General features: G+C 43.1%; 1 protein-coding gene across 1 annotated transcript in view; it reads left to right on the top strand.

Moving 5' to 3' along the window:
* Positions 1–17,848, top strand: part of CATSPERB (cation channel sperm associated auxiliary subunit beta) — a 99,990-nt gene extending 82,142 nt beyond the window's left edge. The window contains exons 24-26 of the mRNA XM_043549755.1: positions 7,170–7,270; positions 9,714–9,788; positions 17,639–17,848. Of these exons, the coding sequence (XP_043405690.1) occupies positions 7,170–7,270; positions 9,714–9,788; positions 17,639–17,848 (386 nt within the window). The remainder of the gene's footprint in view (positions 1–7,169; positions 7,271–9,713; positions 9,789–17,638) is intronic.
* The last annotated feature ends 3,435 nt before the right edge of the window (positions 17,849–21,283 follow it).

Here is a 21,283-nt window from a genome sequence, read left to right as displayed (position 1 = left end):
GTCCTCAGGCCCAGATGCCTCCCAGATACCCTCAGATCAGAGGGAAACTGTGAGTGTGGGAGAGAAGAAGCTTTACAGCGTGAAGGGACAACGGAGCACAAGTGTCGGCTATCCACGCTTCCTTAGTGGATCCCAATTTAATCGACCCAGAGGTCCTAGTGACTATTCAACCCTTCAAGTCAAACTCTTTTGACTTGTCTACAGCCAACTTGCCGGTCCAGTACAAGGGCTGCTCAGGAACGTGGACTTTTGCAGTCTATGATGATTATCTCATCCCCATGCTGTTGGGGGAAGACTTGGACAATCATGTGAAGCTAGCCAAGAGGGTGGGAATGGTCACCCGCAGCCAGGCTAAGCAAGCTGTCACACCTAGCTCTGTTCTGGAGAATTCTACCAGGACCCAGTCAGAGGTGATGGAACCGGACCCCATGCCAACATCTGCAACAGCAGTAGTGGATCCAGTCACAGAGACCCAGACAGAGCCAGTCCCAGAACTGGAACCGGTGGAACAACCAGAACCATTGCCAGCACTGAATCCAGTGCTTGCAACCCCAACACCAGAGGGCCCCACCAAACCTGCACTGGCAGCCGATAACCCTACATAAGAGGCTCAGCCGGAGCCTGAACCCCAACATAGTGCACCAGCGGAGAGCGGGTCACAGTCAACGGAAACAGCCCCATCACCTGCATCGCTTCCAGAGGGACCAAGCCCAGGTCCACAATCCAATGAGGAACTGATGTCTCCAGCATCAAGGGAACAGTTCCAGACCGAACAGGAAGCAGATGAAAGCCTCCAGAGAGCTTGTACTGTGGCACGGAGCAACGCACCGCCTCTCAGCTCTTCTAATCGATCCAGGTTTGTTGTAGAAAAAGGACTTTTATACAAGGAAACTCTTTCTGGTGGACACCAGGAAGACTTGCATCCTCAGAGACAGTTGGTAGTTCCAACTAAGTACCGGGTAAAGCTCTTAAGCTTAGCCCACGATCATCCTACTGGCCATGCTGGGGTGAACAGAACCAAAGACCATTTGGGAAAGTGATTCCACTGGGAGGGAATGGGCAAGGATGTTTCTACCTACGTCCAGTCTTGTGAGGTGTGCCAAAGAATGGGAAAACCCCAAGACCAGGTCAAAGCCCCTCTCAAGCCACTCCCCATCATTGAGGTTCCATTTCAGTGAGTAGCTGTGGATATTCTGGGTCCTTTTCCGAAAAAGACCCCAAGAGGAAAGCAGTACATACTGACTTTCATGGATTTTGCCACCCGATGGCCGGAAACAGTAGCTCGAAGCAACACCAGGGCTAAAAGTGCGTGCCAGGCACTGACAAACATTTTTGCCAGGGTAGCTTGGCTCTCCGACATCCTTACAGATGCAGGAACTAATTTCCTGGCAGGAACCATGGAAAGCCTTTGGGAAGCTCATGGGGTGAACTACTTGGTTGCCACCCCTTACCGCCATCAAACAAATGGCCTGGTAGAGAAGTTTAATGGAACTTTGTGGGCCATGATACTTAAATTCGTAAATAAGCACTCCAATGATTGGGACCTAGTGTTGCAGCAGTTGCTCTTTGCCTACAGAGCTGTACCACATCCCAGTTTAGGGTTTTCACCATTTGAACTTGTATACGGCCGTGAGGTTAAGGGGCCATTACAGTTGGTGAAGCAGCAATGGGAGGGGTTTACACCTTCTCTAGGAACTAACATTCTGGACTTTGTAACCAACCTACAAAACACCCTCCGAACCTCTTTAGCCCTTGCTAGAGAAAACCAAAAAGATGCTCAAAAAGAGCAAAAAGCCTGGTATGATAAACATGCCAGAGAGCGTTCCTTCAAAGTAGGGGACCAGGTCATGGTCTTAAAGGCGCTCCAGGCCCATAAAATGGAAGCGTTGTGGGAAGAGCCATTCACGGTCCAAGAGCGCCTGGGAGCTGTTAATTATCTCATAGCATTCCCCACCTCCAACCAAAAGCCTAAGGTGTACTATATTAATTCTTTAAAGCTCTTTTATTCCAGAGAATTAAAGGTTTGTCAGTTTACAGCCCAGGGAGGAGATGATGCTGAGTGGCCTGAAGGTGTCTACTATGAAGGGAAAAGTGCTGGTGGCGTGGAAGAGGTGAACCTCTCCATGACCTGTGGGTGTAGGCAGCGACAGCAGATCAAGGAGCTGTGCACTAGCTACGAGCCAGTGTTCTCAGCCACCCCAGGACTGACTGAATGGGCATACCACTCCATTGACACAGGTAATGCTCACCGAATTAGAGCCCAACCTTACCGGGTGTCTCCTCAGGCTAAAACTGCTATAGAACAGGAGGTCCAGGATATGCTACAGGTGGGTGTAATCCGCTCCTCTGGCAGTGCTTGGGCAACTCCAGTGGTTCTAGTTCCCAAACCAAATTGGGAGATACATTTTTGCATGGACTACCATAAGCTTAAATGCTGTAACTTGCCCAGGCAACTATCCAATGGCACGCACAGATAAACTATTGGAGAAACTGGGACGGGCCCTGTGCATCTCTATCTTGGACTTAACCAAGGGGTATTGGCAGGTACCGCTAGATGAATCTGCCAAGGAAACGTCAGCCTTCATCATACATGCTGGGCTGTATGAATTTAATGTGCTCCCTTTCGGGCTGCGGAATGCACCCGCCACCTTCCAAAAACTTGTAGATGGTCTCCTAGCGGGATTGGGAGAATATGCAGTCGCCTACCTTCACAATGTGGCCATATTTTCGGATTCCTGGGCAGAACACCTGGAACATCTACAAAAAGTCTTTGAGCGCATAAGGGAGGCAGGACTAACGTTAAGGCTAAGAAGTGTCAAATAGACCTAAACAGAGTGACTTACCTTATAGAATCATAGAATATCAGGGTTGGAAGGGACCTCAGGAGGTCATCTAGTCCAATCCCCTGCTCAGAGCAGGACTGATCCCCAATTAAATCATCCCAGCCAGGGCTTTGTCAAGCCTGACCTTAAAAACTTCTAAGGAAGGAGATTCCACCACTTCCCTAGGTAATGCATTCCAGTGTTTCACCACCCTCCTGGTGAAAAAGTTTTTCCTAGTATCCAACCTAAATCTCCCCCACTGCAAGTTGAGACCATTACTCCTTGTTCTGTCATCTGCTACCACTGAGAACAGTCTAGAGCCATCCCCTTTGGAACCCCCTTTCAGGTAGTTGAAAGCAGCTATCAAATCCCCCCTCATTCTTCTCTTCCATAGACTAAACATCCCCAGTTCCCTCAGCCTCTCCTCATAACTCATGTGTTCCAGTCCCCTAATCATTTTTGTTGCCCTCCGCTGGACTCTTTCCAGTTTTTCCACATCCTTCTTGTAGTGTGGGGCCCAAAACTGGACACAGTACTCCAGATGAGGCCTCACCAGTGTCGAATAGAGGGGAACGATCACATCCCTCGATCTGCTGGCAATGCCCCTACTTATACATCCCAAAATGCCATTGGCCTTCTTGGAAACAAGGGCACACTGTTGACTCCTATCCAGCTTCTCGTCCACTGTAACCCCTAGGTCCTTTTCTGCAGAACTGCTGCCAAGCCATTCGGTCCCTAGTCTGTAGGGGTGCATTGGATTCTTCCGTCCTAAGTGCAGGACTCTGCACTTGTCCTTGTTGAACCTCATCAGATTTCTTTTGGCCCAATCCTCCAATTTGTCTAGGTCTCTCTGTATCCTATCCCTATCCTCCAGCGTATCTACTTCTCCTCCCAGTTTAGTGTCATCTGCAAACTTGCTGAGGTGCAATCCACACCATCCTCCAGATCATTTGAAGATATTGAACAAAACTGGCCCCAGGACCGACCCTTGGGGCACTCCGCTTGATACCGGCTGCCAACTAGACATGGAGCCATTGATCACTACCCGTTGAGCCCGACAATCTAGCCAGCTTTCTATCCACCTTATAGTCCATTCATCTAGCCCATACTTCTTTAACTTGCTGGCAAGAATACTGTGGGAGACAGTGTCAAAAGCTTTGCTAAAGTCAAGGAACAACACGTCCACTGCTTTCCCTTCATCCACAGAGCCCATTATCTTGTCATAGAAGGCAATTAGATTAGTCAGGCATGACTTGCCCTTGGTGAATCCATGCTGACTGTTCCTGATTACTTTCCTCTCCTCTAAGTGCTTCAGCATTGATTCCTTGAGGACCTGCTCCATGATTTTCCCAGGGACCGAGGTCAGGCTGACTGGCCTGTAGTTCCCAGGATCCTCCTTCTTCCCTTTTTTAAAGATGGGCACTACGTGGGTCAAGGAACTATCAACCCCGTACAGGCCAAAGTGGATGCTATCCAAAAGTGGCCTGTCCCAAAGCCACAGAAACAGGTCCAATCCTCCTTAGGCTTGGCCGGATATTACAGGCGATTTGTACCACAATACAGACAAATCGCCGCCCCACTGACAGACCTAACCAAAAAGGAACAGCCAAATGCAGTTGAGTGGACTGAAGAGTGTCAGAAGGCCTTTAACCAGCTTAAAGCGAAACTCATATCTGACCCTGTGCTAAGGGCCCCAGACTTTGACAAACCTTTCCTAGTAACCACAGATGCGTCCGAGCGTGGTGTGGGAGCAGTCTTAATGCAGGAAGCACCAAATCAAGAATTCTATCCTGTCGTGTTTCTCAGCAAGAAGCTGTCTGAGAGGGAAAGCCACTGGTCAATCAGTGAAAAGGAATGTTACGCCATTGTCTACGCTCTGGAAAAGCTACACCAATACATTTGGGAACGGCGTTTCCACCTGCAAACCGACCATGCTCCGCTACAGTGGCTTCATGCCGCCAAGGGAAATAACAAAAAACTTCTTTGGTGGAGTTTAGCTCTCCAAGATGTTGATTTCGACACACAACGCATTTCAGGAGCTTCTAACAAAGTGGCTGATGCACTTTCCCATGAAAGCTTCCCAGAATCAACTGGCTAAAATCGTCCTTGAGATGCGGAAAATATTGTTAGTCTTTATACAAGTTGTAGTATATGTGGAGATGTAGTATATGTGGAGATGTATGTGTCTTATTAACTCTGTTTCTTCCTAGAGCTCCAGGAAGAAATCACAGCCAGTGTTTCACCCTATCTGTGATTTGCGGGGCGTGTCATAAATATAAAGGGAAGGGTAACCACTTTTCTGTATACAGTGCTATAAAATCCCTCCTGGCCAGAGGCAAAATCCTTTCACCTGTAAAGGGTTAAGAAGCTAAGGTAACCTCGCTGGCACCTGACCCAAAATGACCAATGAGGGGACAAGATACTTTCAAGTCTGGAGGTGGGCGGGGGGGAAGGCTTTTGTCTGTCTGTGTGATACCTTTGCCGGGAACAGATCAAGGATGCAAGCCCTTCAACTCCTGTAAAGTTAGTAAGTAATCTAGCTAGAAAATGCGTTAGGTTTTCTTTGTTTTGGCTTGTAAATTCGCTGTGCTGGAGGGAATATGTATTCCTGTTTTTGTGTCTTTTTGTAACTTAAGGTTTTGCCTAGAGGGATTCTCTATGTTCTGAATCTGACTGCCTGTGAGATTATCTTCCATTCTAATCTTACAGAGTGTTTCTTTTATCTTTGTTTTGTTCTTCTAATAAAGTTCTGTTTTTTAAGAATCTAGTTGGGTTTTTAGGATCTTAAAAATCCAAGGCTGGTTTATGCTCATCTTGTTTATTCTCAAGCCTCCCCAGGAAAGGGGGTGTAAGGGTTTGGGGGGATATTTTGGGGGAAGACTTCTCCAAGTGGTCTCTTCCTGGATTCTTTGTTAAATCGCTTGGTGGTGGCAGCGTACCAGGTTTTAACCTAAGCTGGTTCCCAAGGCAAGAAAGAAATCTGTGCCTTGGGGAAGTTTTAACCTAAGCTGGTAAGAATAAGCTTAGGGGGTCTTTCATGCAGGTCCCCACATCTGTACCCTAGAGTTCAGAGTGGGGAGGGAACCTTGACAATAACCCTCTAGTTTGAAGTTGTCATCTGTAGCAACTGTCAGAGTTTCAGGATAACTGCACCTGTATTTCCGCTCCATGGTCCCTCAAGAGCACTCACGTAAGATTTCAGGCTCCCAGCCATCACGTCTCTGAGGTGGAAACTGATGCCTCTTTCTCCCTCCTGACAAAGGGTTTTAAGGCTGCACAGCCCATGCCATCCACTATGAAATCCCCAGCAGGCCAGGTCACCTAATGGCCAGCATTGTCCAAGGACAATGTTTTTACCAGTGACCACACAGCTCTTCCAAAGCAAAGTACATTTATTCTTAGCCAAAAGTATCACAGACAAAACATATACAGAATCAATGAACAGATTTAAACACGCACTGAACGTTCCAGGAATCAACTAGCAATTTTATGGGGCCCTAGTAAGCCAAAGTCTTTCCAACTTTTCAGCAAGGGCTGGGGTCCTCTCTAGGACCCAAGGTCCTGACCATTTTTTGAATTAAATGCAAGAGAGACACACAAGTCTTTTTAAACTCAGCCCTAAACCAGTATATGCAAACCACCCCATTAGAGAGTACTCCTCTGGAGCTGTTTACAATCTGTGGGACTGTTGTGATCTCACACACACACCTGTTCTGAGTTCCTAGAGGAACTCTGATAATCTTGCCCCATGGAGTTGCATACAATCTTTGGCCTACAATGATACATAAACATTTGTAAACTTAATACAATATGGTCCCCAAAGATATTGCATGCAGTTGCACTATCTGTCACAGCAACCTTAAAGTATGTTCCTTTATTTTGCTTTTTGTAATATTATATAATTGGAATCCCCAGTCTGTATGTTTTTGTGGATACAGGGAAATTTTTCAAGAAAAGGGAGAATTTTTATTTATTTATTTATTTTTAGCAAGGAGGCTAAAAATTGTGCTGATTATCCTTTCTCTGTGATGCTCAGAAACTCAAGGATAGGTGAGTGATCAAAACTACATAAAGGCTGGATCCTACAAGATTCTGAGAACCTCTCACAGTACTGAGTGCCCCCAGCTCCCATTCTTTAATGGAAGGTCATGGTATTTAGCATCTCACAGGAAGCTCTCACCATCTCACAAAGGGTAGGCCTTTAGACTAAATGGGCTAAAACACTCCTCTTCCCTTGGCTGTCTGTTAGTCACAGAACCTATATTACCAACTACCTGTAATATAGAAAATGGAATTATTTAAAAATGTGGGGGAAAGAAAAAATTGACTTATTCTACTGTTTTACAGGTACCAACGAAACACCAAGCATGTTAAAAATGAGAGAATATTTAGCGGATAAACTCAACAATACACTGTATAATCCAGAAGCCCTAGCCCTAAACATATATGTAAGTGGTTTTGCTTTTGTTTTTTGGGGTTTTTTTTCAGATAAAAATAAATAATAATTTTTTTTTTTTGTGGGAGTGGTGGGTGAAATTCTGTGGCCTGCGTTGTGCAGGAGGTCAGACTAGATGATCATAATGGTCCCTTCTGACCTAAATATCTATGAATCTATGAAATATTTTGGACAAAAATGGGCATGAATCGAAACTACATATCCAAACACCATTCAACTCTGAGGAAGTTCTGATCTGAATCCAAACTTCCTTTCTGTATAAAACCCAGATCCAAGCACACCAGTTCATAGATCAGACCCATCTGTAGTTTGGATAAACTGTCTTTTATACCTTATGAACATACCATATGTAGCCTTTAAAGGTGCTGATACTTTAGATAGTAGAGAAAGTATTTGGTGGTAGTTTCACATATGATCCTTTTGACTGTTACTTTATATGTCTTGTTCAAGATCTTACCATCACTTACTTAACCAGCCTGTTGTATATGCAGTCACCAATATGTTCCTTTGGAAAAAATACTGATTACTAAATAAGGGCATATTTGATCTATCAATCTAATCTATTTTATCTATCTAATCTAATCTATCCATAGATTGTTTTCTAAGCAGTTTTAGTAAGCCTCTAAATTGCTCCTGGTATACAAAATTCTGGGTATAGTCTTTAGAAGCCACTTTGGAATATTTTGCCTAAACTTTTAAATATCAAAACTGCATATTAGAGCTGAGCAAAATTTGGAATTTCAGTTCCATCCCATAAGAAATTTTGGGGGAAGTTCTATGACTTGTATTATGCAGGAGGTCAAACTAAATGATCACAGCAGTCCCTTCTGGCCTTAAAATTTTGAAAACATTTGTTTTAATCCTAAAATAGGCTGAAACATTGATATTTCTGTATTTTTTGCTGAATGGAAATTCTGAAAATTTTCACTGCAGAAATTTCAAAATGTTTCATTTCAACATTTTTCATTTTTGATAGAATCAAAACATTTGACATTTCTGAAGTCTAAATGTTTCATCTGGTTTTGCTGAAATGACCCGAAAGCTTCTTTCAAGTCAGATCAACGTTAAATTCATTTCCCTAGCTCGGTGAGCTGGATCCACATTGCATTGTGGGAGATGTAGTCTTCCAGGGAACCCAGCCTACAACTCCCATAAGGCCAAGTGCTAGGGAAATGCAGTTTAAATATTTTATTAACTGATCTGAAGTGAAACATTTTGGGTCAGTTCAGTAAACAAAATATTCTAAATCTGGTTAAATTGACTCCAAAAAATGTCATTTCATTTTTTCTATGGAAAATCAAAAATATTGGCATAATATTTTATTTTTGTTTTCAGTTGAAAAATCATTCTGATGGAAAATGCTCAAACCACTCTCCTTTCTAGTACTCTAGCAGCCCTTTCTTCCAAAATGCTTTTTAAAATAATTTTATTAAAATACAGTAGCATTTTATTAAAAATATGCTTTGCGTATTTTAGCTTTTTTGCTTTCTTCTAAAGTTTTCAATCAAAATATTAAAATAAACAATATTAAGCACTGCTTAAAAATTAAATTTTGAAAGATTTTGGTGTGTTTGGGAGAGTCCTACGCTTTTCTTCTGTATGAAAGATTATGGGCCAAATTCAGCACAGGTGTAACTCCAATGAACTTATGGCCATTTATACCAGGGCTAAATTTAGCACTTGGTTTTTCATTTAACTTCTTTCAGAAGTTAGAAACCAACATTGGCGTCTCCTAGTGAAGTATTCAGGGGACCAGTTATGGCCTAATTTCCGAGTAAATCCACTTAGAGATGCCACTTTCTGAGAGCAATCTGCTCTACATGTTTTGGAGCAGCAGAACCCATGTCCTCTGCACCTTCAAAATGTAAAAAACACTAATTTGTTCTAGTATGCTAATGAGATTTGGAAATACCCAGTCTTTTGATTTCCACATCAGCTGTTCTGAAGTGGAATTGGAAGTAGGCAAGAGTATTCTGTTCCCTTTGCCCCCATGCTGTCCTGCTGCTGAGTCTTCTCTGATAAGGAGGGAAATGAAGATGACCCTCTGGATTTTAGGAGCAACCTATGGAGAAAACATGCAGTTTGCAGTAGCGCTCCTCATGGTCTGCTCCCCAGTCCTTATCAATTTAAGGTTGATGCACACCACAATCAAGAAATCACACACTTAGAGGAAGATTGTTGGCCCCCCGATGGCCCCAATTTAATCCCCTGCCTTACTTGATCTGCAAGCAAGATAGGTTTGTCCCTCACTAGTTGCTCTTACTTTTGCCAACTTTGCATGCAAAACTGCAAAAGAGTTTCAAGGAACCAGCTGAAAATGCTTTCTGTACATGTTTCTGCTCAACAGGGCCTTCAATATGTATTTTCTTTAATGAAACAAATTTTGTTCTTAAAACAAAAATTCCATCAATGCTGCTATTGTTTTGTTTTCACAGGGGTCTGAGCTTTTTCATTTCAGGGTAGCAACTATTCCTGGAGTCTCCTTTTGTAATCTACTTGATGAATTTCAGGTACAGTAAATAGCCCATAATTTCAACAGATGTCACTTTAAAAAAAATGATCACAGCATTTCAAATGAAAGACAAGAGCTATCACAAAAGGTGTACTTGCTAAACTTGGATTTACACATTCTGTAGAACAGGGATACTGCCCCCACATTCTGCCATTCACACAACTGGTCTTCCTCAGATGTGTCCCGGAGTCCAAAATTTCCACAGCATTTTGTGGAAGTTGCTGGGCCTTGCAGCTCTCCAAAGGAGGTATATAGGAATTGTACGATGGCAGCTGAGGATGACCAGATTCCAAGTGACTGAGCAAATTAACAGGAAGTAGATATTGGCAAAAAAAGTGAGTTTCAGCTTCCTGATATAGCTGGCCATTCCACTTTTGGTGGTCCTAAGCCAGAGGAAGAAAGCAGATATTGAATGGTAACACTGTCCCATCCGTACTAAGTCACTACTTCTCTGCAACAGGTCTGAGACTCCTGCCACTCTGTCCTGGCTCCCTGATCAGTATGGTGCCTGGCCTATCCATTCCCAGAATTCACACTTCAAAAGGGATTACAAAAGACATGGAAAGTTAATGAATGCAAATTAAAACAATCTCCAGTCCCCTTCCTGTAACCCTTGGGTGGGCTAGAGTTCACTTCATTGCCGTTCTCCAATGCCTAAAAACCCCAACTCCCATAGAAAAGTAACTACAGACCCAGAGTTCAGTCTCTAAGGATTTTCAGCAAGGATTGCAAAGGGTGAATCTCCCCACATTCAAGTCCCAAAAGGAACTAAAGAAATGAATTTAATTAAATAACTTTATAAAATCTTATGATAAAGAAACAAATAATCTCACTTTTACAGCATAACATGTCTGTGGATTATAAAATAGCCATTATCTTCACAGTTATACATAAACATAAATAAAGAAAACAAATTAAGATTGGAACAGTTCAGTCCCCAAAGGGTTAGGTTTAGTTCACCTAAGTCTCAGTCTTTAATCACCAAATCTACACATCCCTCCACTTGCTTCTAGGAATCTTAGTTGGAATCTATGCAGACTCTTCTTCTGCTGAAAGCACTGTTAGCTAGTCAGCTAACTGATTAACCAATCACTCAGTTAAGTGTATAGATTTAAAGAAAACCATGTTAAAAGAAAATACAAAACTGAGAATAGCAAAATATAAATGACACTTTCCCCATTACTACATTTAAAGAAAAGTTGGTGAATCAGACTAGTTGAGACAATTTAACTAGAACAGTTTGGCTAAAATCAAAACAACATTCAAAGCATACAACTAAAATAGAAGTTATTTTTCCCTCCCAATTTCCTATAATTAATTTGCTATAATTAACATTGCCCATGTTTCCCTGTTTGAGGATTAACAATATCACTAACCTGCTGCAACAGCCTGCTTTCTACTCCTGGGCTCAGCTTCTCTCAGCTCACACAGGGGACATGTCCCTTTGTAAAGCAGCTGCCCTGACTGCTTGCCCTCATGGAGTCTGACCCCAGCAACAGGGAACCTGTTGGAGCATACCCAAAACTTCCACACCCAAATCCAGAAGCTTCTGGATGTGGAGTGCTAAATCTGCCTAGCAACAATGACCCAGACACAACTCACTCCTACCTCCCGCAATGGGTCTTTTAAAGAGATATCTCCCTATTAGACACAGGGGTTACATTCCCACTTGCAGATGCCCACATCTGCAGAGAGCCCTCCAAGTGGAATGCTATTGCTGAGGCAGCTGATATCAAAGCACTTTAAGAAAAGGTCAATATCATTATCCCTATCTTACAGAGGGGCAACATTAGCGCCTAGAGGCCCAAATCAGGATCAAGGCTCCATTATGCTGAGTGATATACAAATCTATTCAATAGATACATAATCCCTGCTCCACAGTCAAAGAAGACAAGTGATATATTAAGGGAGGGGAGAGAGGGTGTATATAAGAGACTTGGTGAAATAATACACATGAATATTTGGTGTAGAAGGGTATAGCTTACTCAGGAAGGACAGGCAGGGGAAAAAGGAAGAAGGTGTTACCTTGTATATCAAAGATATATACACTCAGACTGAGTTTGAGATGGAAACAGGAGATGGACTTGTTGAAAGTCCCTGGGTAAAAGAGGTTAAAAAAAACAAGGGTGATGTCATGGTAGGGGGTCCACTATAGACTACTTATTCAAGAAAAAGAGGTGGATGAGACTTTTTTTAAACAACTAACATTCAAAGCACAGGACTTGGTGGTGATGGAGGATTTTAATTTCACAGACATCTGTTTGGGAGAATAATACAGCAGGGCACAGATTATCCAACAAGTTCTTGGAATACACTGGAGACAATTTTTCATTTCAGAAGGTGGAGAAAGCAACTAGGGGAGAGGCTGTTATAGATTTGATTTTGACGAATAGGGAGGAACTGGCTGAGAATTTGAAAGTGGAAATTTGAAAGTGATCATGAATTGGTACAGTTCATGATTCTAAGGAATGGTAGGAGGGAAAACACCACAATAAAGGTAGACTTTAGCAAACTCAGAGAGTTGGTCGATAAGATCCTATGGGAAGCAAGTCTAAGGAGAAAAACAGTTTGAGAGAGTTGGTGCTTTTTCAAGGAGACATTATTAAGGGCACAAGAGTAAACTATCCCGCTGTGCAGCAAAGATAGGAAGTATGGAAAGAGACCATCCTGGCTCTCCTAGCAGATCTTTAATTGTCTGAAACTCAAAAAAGAGTCCTACAAAAAGTGGAAACTAGGTCAAATTACAAAGGAGGAATATGAACACACAACACAAGCAAAATTTTAAAAGGCCAAGGCACCAAATGAGATTAAACTAGCTAGAGACATATAGGGCAACAAGAAAACATTCTGCAAATATATTAGAAGCAAGAGGAAGACCAAGGACAGGGTAGGCCTGTTACTCAATGAGTAAGGACAGACAATAACAGAAAATGTGGAAATAGCAGAAGTGCTAAATGACTTCTTTGTTTCAGTTTTCACCCAAAAGGATAGTAACAATTGGACATCTAACATAGTGAACATCAGTGAAAATGAGGTAGGATCTGAGGCTAAACTAGGGAAAGAACAAGTTAAAAATTACTTAGCCCTCCTCTACACTCGTGGGGGTGGGGGGGGATTGATCTAAGTTACGCAACTTCAGCTACGTGAATAAAGGAGCTGAAGTCAACGTACTTAGATCAACTTACCATGGTGTCTCCACCGCGGTGAGTCGACTGCTGCCGCTCCCCCATCAACTTTGCCTGCACCTCTCACGGTGCTGGAGTACAGGAGTCAACGGGAGAGCACTCGGGTCGATTTATCACGTCTAGACTAGACACGATAAATCAATCCCTGCTGGATCGATCGCTGCCCACCGATCCAGAGGGTAGTGAAGACATACCCCAAGACAAGCTAGATGTCTTAAACTAGGGCCTGATGAAATACATCTTAGCATGCTCAAAGAGCTAACTGAGGAGATATCTGAGCCATTAGCAATTACCTTTGAAAACTCATGTAAGATGAGAAAGATTCCAGAGGACTGAAAGAAGGCAAATATAGTGCCAGGCTATAAAAGGGGGAATAAGGACAACCCAGAGAATTACAGACCAGTCAGCTTAACTTCAGTACCTGGAAAGATAATGGAGCAAATAATCAATCAATCAATTTGAAAACACCTAGAAAATAAGGAGGTGATAAGGAACAGTCATAATGGATTTGTCAAGAACAAATCATGTCAAACCAACCCAATAGCTTTCTTTGACAGAGTAACAAGCCTTGTGGATGGGGGGAAAGCAGTAGATGTGGTATATCTTGATTTTAGTAAGGCTTTTGATACTGTCTCGCATGACCTTCTCATAAACAAACTAGGGAAATGCAATCTAGATGGAGCTACTATAAAGTGGGTGCATAACTAGTAGGACAACCATTCCCAGAGAGTAGTTATCAGTGGTTCACAGTCAAGCTGGAAGCCCATGTCAAGTGGGGTCCCACTGGCTCCAGTTCTGTTCAATATCTTCATCAATGATTTAGATAATGGCATTGAGAGTACACTTGTAAAGTTTGTGGATGACACCAAGCTGGGAGGGGTTGCAAGTGCTTTGGAGGATAGGATTAAAATTCAAAATGGTCTGGAGAAACTGGAGAAATGGTCTGAAGTAAATAGGATGAAAGTCAATAAGGACAAATGCAAAATACTCCATTTAGGAAGGAAGAATCCGTTGCACAAATACAAAATGGGAAATGACTAGCTAGGAAAGGAATCTGGGGTTATAGTGGATCACAAGCTAAATATGAGTCAACAGTGCAACACTGTTGTAAAAAAAGCAAACTTCATTCTGGGATGTATTAGCAGGAATGTTGTAAACAAGACACAAGAAGTAATTCTTCTGCTCTTCTCCATGCTGATAAGGCCTCAACTGGAGTATTGTGTCCAGTTCTGGGTGCCACATTTCAGGAAAGATGTGGACAAATTGGAGAAAGTCCAGAGAAGAGAGAAAAATGATTAAAGATCTAGAAAACATGATCTATGCGGAAAGATTGACAAAAATTGGTTTCTTTAGTCTGGAAAAGGGAAGACTGAGGGGGACATGATAAACTTTTATGTACTTGAAAACTGTTAGAAGGAAGGTGAAAAATTGTTCTAGTTAATCTCTGAGGATAGAACAAGAAGTAATAGCAAGGGCGGTTTAGGTTAGACATTATGAAAATCTTCCTAACTGTCAGGGTAGTTAAGCAGTGGAACAAATTGCCAAGGGAGGTTGTGGAACCTCCATCACTGGAGGTTTTTAAGAACAGGTTAGACAAACACCCATCAGGAATTGTTTAGTTATTACGTAGTCCTGGCTTGAGGGCAGGGCACTGGACTAGATGACCTCTTGAGGTCTCTTCCAGTCCTACATTTCTATGATTCTGCAGAAATTCTACATAATTGTTTTTATTTACAAAAGTACATTCCCCCACATCCCCACTCCATCGTCTGACTGTGCTTCCCCCGAGTTTTGAACCTAGCTGTTCTATGCTGGAATATTTGTTGTAGGTGTTGTGACAGGGATGGGTCTAGGAGAGAGATTTGTAAGAAGGGATGAGGAGTGGCTTTATGAATCAGCTCAGGAAGAGCATTCCCTGTTTAAAGAACAAAATGGAAGACGGTGTATAGAAATCTGTCTGACAAGCTGAATGAGACATTGAAGCTGGCATCACTGGAAGAGGCAGAGAGTAATGCAATCAGAGACCAGAGCAGATAGGTAGGGAGAGGGAGATCCATAGCTGGTCTTGAAAGGAAGAACAAGAAACTTGAACTTGATTCAGTGGCTAAGTGAGCATAGGTTCTGGAACTAGGAGTGCTGGGGGTGCTGCTGCACCCCCTGGCTTGAAGTGGTTTCCATCATATACAGGGTTGACAGTTTGGTTCAATGGCTCTCAGCACCCGCACTATACAAATTGTTCCAGCACCCCTGTAAGTGAGGGCCCCATGGTAGGAAGGATCCAAAGAAGGGATGATGATGTGGTCAAAGCAGTGGCCAAGGAAGATGGACATTAGCAGTTGCTTTTTGTACAGACTGGGGAGAGGTGGGGGCTGATTTGAGTATGAGGGAGGCCAGAGAAAAAGAGATTGCAGTAATGAACATGGAAGATGCTGAGAGCATTAGCGCAGAAAGAAATGTTCAGATTTTGGAAATGTGATGGAGGCAGAAGTGGCAGGGTTTGGACATAGCCTTGATGTGCAGGTTAAGAGAAAGGAAAGAATCAAAGATGACCAGGTTGGTGAGCAATGAGGAGGCTGGTGGTGGTGGTGATGACAGTCAGGAAGAAAGGGCAAAGCAGAGAGGGTTTCAGATCATGAGTACAATCTGTTGCTATGTTCCTAACGCAGTTCAGTTCATGGCACTGCTTGATTAAGAACTAAGTTTTTAGGGCAGTTTTGCAGGTCTTCCAATGCAGATGGTTAGAGAAATGAAGCAATTTCAGGGATGGAATACCCAGAAAGATGGTTTTATTTACTAACCATAAATTTGTGCTTGGATATTATGGTCATGAGTGTGTTAGAAATACTTACGTGGGCAGATTAGATAGCAACAGCTTTTATAACTTTAAGAATTATAGTTTGGATTTGATAGGCATCAATGACGCATTGGAAAAATAGGTATGTTTTTTACAGTAAGATAGGTAACACATTGTAAAGTCCTAGTAGGGTCATGTCAAAATGTAATTTTACCTCTATGTAGCTGGTCAAGATGAACCATAGGCTAAGCAGAATTTCTAAGAGGAAGCTGATGATGAAAGAAGAGATAATGTAATATTTAGCCAAGGAAACCACTTTTATGAGAGATGAGTGTAAAGAAATATTATACTTGTTTAAGAGAGACTGTTTCACAACTTCAAAGATCTTAACAAACATTAACTAACTAGTAAAAGGATGAAAGCATGGAGTTTTATGTAAAAGGATTGCTGTGTTTTTTTTGTTTTTTTTGTTTTTTTTTTTAAAGTGTGGACTCTTATTTCACGGAAGCAATTGCTAGAATATATTTACAGCCATAGCCATGGCAAATTACATTCAATAAAGCCGTGCTTTTCAAACTTTTTTTTCTGGCGACCTAGTTGAAGAAAATTGTTGATGCCCGTGAGCCAGTGGAGCTGGGGCAGAGGGGTTTGGGGTGTGGGAGGGGCTCAGGGCTGGGGCAGAGGGTTGGGGTGTGGGAGGGGGTCAGGTATCTGGGCTGGAGGTGCAGGCTCTGGGGTGGGGCCAGGGATGAGGGGTTTGGGGTGAAGGAAGGGGCTCCAGGTTTGGGGGGGCTCAGGACTGGGGATTGGGGTGTGGGCTTACCTCGGGTGGCTCCCGATCAGCAGTGCAGCAGGGGTGCTAAGGCAGGCTTCCTGCCTGTCCTAGTACTGCGGACTGCACTGCACCCTGGAAGCAGCCAGCAGCAGGTCCGGCTCCTAGGCGGAGGACCACAAGTGGCTCCACGCAGCTCTTGCCTGCAGGCACTGCCTTCATCCAGCTCCCATTGACCAGGAATCAGCCAATGGGAGTGCGGAGCTGGTGCTTGGGGTGGGACAACGCGTGGAGCCCCGTGCGCGCGCACACATGCGTGCACACTCGCGCACACACACCCCCGCCTAGGAGCCAGATCTGCTGCTGACCGCTTCCAGGGCATAGCGCGGTGTCAGAACACGTAGGAACCAGCCTGCCTTAGCTGGGCAGCACCGCTGACAGGACTTTTAACGGCCAGGTTAGTGGTGCTGACCAGAGCCGCCGCAACCCAGTGCCTTACATTCCATGACCCAGTACTGGGTTGTGACCCACAGTTTGAAAACCACTGCATTAAAGGACTTAATGGTCCTTATAATAATATCTAAAATCAGTGTTCTCTGTAGGAGAAAAGTATTTCCTTTTATATTGTACAAAAGACTGTCCTGAGCATAACAAATGCAAAATAATGCTTCACAGAAGATGATAGTCTAGAGTATACTAACCAAACTCATCCCTGGTATAACTTCTTTTGTGGAGTCATGTCAGGAATGAATCAGACCCAGGATATGTTACATCAAAGTAAGAAGGCATGTGCATAATCTGAAGTTAGACCACTTTTATATAGTCCAAAATATTATATCTGAACTCTTTAGTTTGTCTAATTTAATCCCCAACATTGGTCCCATTGAAGCAATGGCAAAACTTCTGCTGATTTCAATGGAGCAGAACTGGGTCCTATGATTTTCTGCTCCCAGGGAACAATCTCCCTTTTCTTTCTCTTTGTTGAGGACACTAACACTATTAACAAATAATAAATAGGAAGTGTTAAAACTTTGTGTTAGTATTTTAATTGTTAGACTAAGACAATGTAAGGATATGTTAAATGTTTTCTGTTGCAGATTTATGTTGATGATGCTCCTCTGGCCTTCCCAGGACGATATCTTGTTAGCACAGTAACAGCTGTATTAGTAGGAGGCATCATCTTTGTTGCATTTATAATGCAAATGTATGAAATAAACATATGGAACAAAGTGAAAAGTAAACTGAGGAAAAAGAACAAAGTATCGGTGTCTGAAACCTCAGCAACTGTTACTTCTACTTCTTCCTAGGCTGCACAACCACACTTCTAAATGAAATACAAGGTGACACCCAAGAGCAAGTTATTCCATCCCCCTTTATTAAACCTATCTCTTACCTACATTTCCCAAAGACGTACGTTGAAAGTAATTTCCTATTTAATATTGTTATGTTATATATCTTCCTTCATTGATATTTTTGCATCTGTAATTTTTCCATCAGAATTTGGTTTCTTTGTAAATGTATGTATTGAAATCTACAGGAAAATATATTCATTTACAAATTATTTTATTAGGAAACTGTTTTCAGATGTTGTAAAGAACTTTGTTTGTTTGTAATAAGGAACTACTTAACATAAGTCAGAATGCCAATACAGTAAAAGTGTGTAATAACACTAACACTTTGTTATGAAGAGAGCTGGTAAGCCTTGGCTAGGCAGCGTTGCAAGCGTTGTTCCGTTTATTTGCCTCAGCGAGATAAAAATAAAAAGAGACCTGTACACTACAATATTGACCTCCCGTGGTTCAGCAAATTCTCTGGTTTGGCACCGGTCAGGTCCTGAGGGTACCGGACTAGAGAGGTTCAACCTGTATAAATTACTCAAACTTGTTGTATTTGACTATTAAAGGGCAGACACAAGAACAGACTTGGATAATTAGTGTTCTTCCATCCAGTGGCTGGATGTGCTTGCTGTGTGCATGCCCTGCATGTTGCTGCAGCTGCAGCTTGCGGCACAATCCTCTCTGCGCTATCCAAGTCTCAAGGTTTTGTTAGTCTTTATTGTTATGAGCACTAAACACACTCTCAACTCTTAAAGCTGAAAAAATAAAACCTGTAGTGAGAGAATAACTACCAGTAGTGGGTGAATAAAGGTTCCGTCAAGATTCATAGTTAAAATTCATTCTTCTTGAGAATCCTCACAAGTTTCTGGCATTTTGTTACTTTTACCTATTCAATAAAGTCTATTATGTGGTTCACCTGTTTTTCCTCAGGGAGTTGACCACTTTCACTTTAAATCTTGAGCCTTGGAGCTTGAATATACTTTAGAGTGCAATATAAAATTTAGGTGTTTGAGTTTTAAAGTGGATTTATGGAGCCCAGTAGAAAAGATGGATCCAACAACATAATTTTAAAAATAGGGAGAGAGAAAGAAGGCTGGGATTAGAACTCGGGAATTTTTTACAAAACATTTTTCATAGGAAAATCCAATTTGTCAAAACCAAAAACTTTTTGTGGAAACATATTGATTTCAACAAAACATTTGTCTAGGATAGAATTTCAAGCGAGAGAGGCATGCACACACCCCACCTCCATAATATCCAATTGTTCAGTGATTAGGACACTCAGCTGGGTTGTGGGAGATCTAAGTTCAAGTCCCTGCTCTGGCTAATTCAGAGCAGAGACTTGGACTGGGATCTCCCACACATCTGTTGAGTATCCTGATCACTGGGTTATAGACACAATGTTCTCCCTTGCATGAATGCTCTCTCCCCTTCTCTCTGCCCCCCCCCTTAATATTATTAATACAAAGTGGAACAACTCCAGTTGGAGAGAGACTGAGCCTATAGCCCTATGATTAGGGCACTCTCTTGGGATGTCTATTGGATATTCTGAGGCCTGGGCTACACTACGAGTTTGTCAGATTTAGCAGCATTAAATCCGAATTAACCCTCTACCCGTCCACACAACGAAGCCATTTTTTCGTCATAAAGGGCTCTTAAAACCGATCTCTGTACTCCTCCCCAACGATGGGATTAGCGCTGAAATAGACATCGCCGTTTCAAATTAGGGTTAGTGTGGACGCAATTCGAAGGTATTGGCCTTCGGAGCTATCCCACAGTGCACCATTGTGACCACTCTGGACAGCACTCTGAACTCGGATGCACTGGCCAGGTGTTCAGGAAAAGCCCCGGGAACTTTTGAATCTCATTTCCTGTTTGGCCAGGCAAGCTCATCAGCACAGGTGACCATGCAGTCCCAGAATCGAAAAAGTGCTCCAGCATGGACCGAACGGGAGGTACTGAATCTGATCGCTGTATGGGGAGAGGAATCCGTGCTATCAGAACTACGTTCCAAAAGACAAAATGCCAAAACATTTCAAAAAATCTCAGACGCCATGAGGGACAGAGGCTACATCAGGGACACAACACAGTGCCGCATGAAACTTAAGGAGCTCAGACAAGTGTACCAGAAAACCAAAGAATCAAACGGACGCTCCGGGACAGAGCCCCAGACATGCTGCTTCTACCCTGAGCTGCATGCAATTCTAGTAGGGGCCGCCACCACTACCCCACCCCTGTCCATGGACTCCGAGGATGGGATACTCTCCACCATGGCTGAGGATTTTGCAGATGGGGAAGATGAGGAGGAGGACAAGCTCGGGGAGAGCACACAGCACACCGTTTTCCCCGACAGCCAGGATCTTTTTATCACCTTGACTGAAATACTCTCCCAACCCAATGAAGCCGGAGAAGGGACCTCTGGTGAGTGTACCTTTTTAAATATAATACATGTTATAAAGCAAGCTTTTTTTAATGATTAAGTAGCCCTTAGGACTTGGGATGCATTCATGGCCAGTACTGCTACTGGAAAAATCTGTTAACGTGTCTGGGGATGGAGCAGAAATCTTCCAGGGACATCTCCATGAAGCTCTCCTGGAGGTACTCTGAAAGCCTTTGCAGAAGGTTTCTGGGGAGAGCAGCCTTATTCCGTCCTCCATGGTAGGACACTTTACCACGCCATGCTAGTAGCAAGTAATCTGGTATCACTGCATGACAAAGCCTGGCAGTGTATGGTCCCGGTGTTTGCTGGCATTCAAGCAACATCCGTTCTTTATCTCTCTGTGTTATCCTCAGGAGAGTGATATTGTTCATGGTAACCTGGTTGAAATGGGGAAATTTGATTAAGGGGTCATTCAGAGGTGCCCATTCCTACTGGGCTGTTTGCCTGTGGCTGAAAAGAAATCCTCCCCGTAGTTAGCCACGCGGTGGGATGGGGGGCCATTGGTGCTGAGCTGTTTGCGTTTGGCTAGCAGGGATCTTCCCTGATACCAGCCAGGCAGTGGGGGGAGGGGAAAAGCGATCATCCCAGAGAATAGGATGGGGGAAGAGGGTTAGTTTGGTTTCTGCTGCTGTACGTTAACAGGAAAACTGCAGCACTAAATGGCCAACTCAACGGGCTTTGTTTGGTATGGGAAAGGAGGGGGCTGCTGTTATGAAGGTTGCAGAAGCCAAAAGACTATGGCTTACCATGGCCGCCTGCAAGCCGAATTCTGTTGCCCAGCCCTGCGTGTGTGATCTCTAACAGCAAAACCGCAGGCACTCAATATAAGATGCAAAATGTGACCTTGTACCAAAATCTCATGTGCTATGTAATGTGAATAGTGTAGTTCACCGTGAAAGAGTATAGCCATTGTTCTGTAAAATGTATCTTTTTAAATACTTCACTCCCTTTTTTATCTCCAGCTG

This window comes from Chelonia mydas, chromosome 6 (assembly GCF_015237465.2).
Source record: "Chelonia mydas isolate rCheMyd1 chromosome 6, rCheMyd1.pri.v2, whole genome shotgun sequence".
Taxonomy (NCBI): domain Eukaryota; kingdom Metazoa; phylum Chordata; order Testudines; family Cheloniidae; genus Chelonia; species Chelonia mydas.
This window is presented reverse-complemented; position numbering and strand designations above follow the sequence as displayed.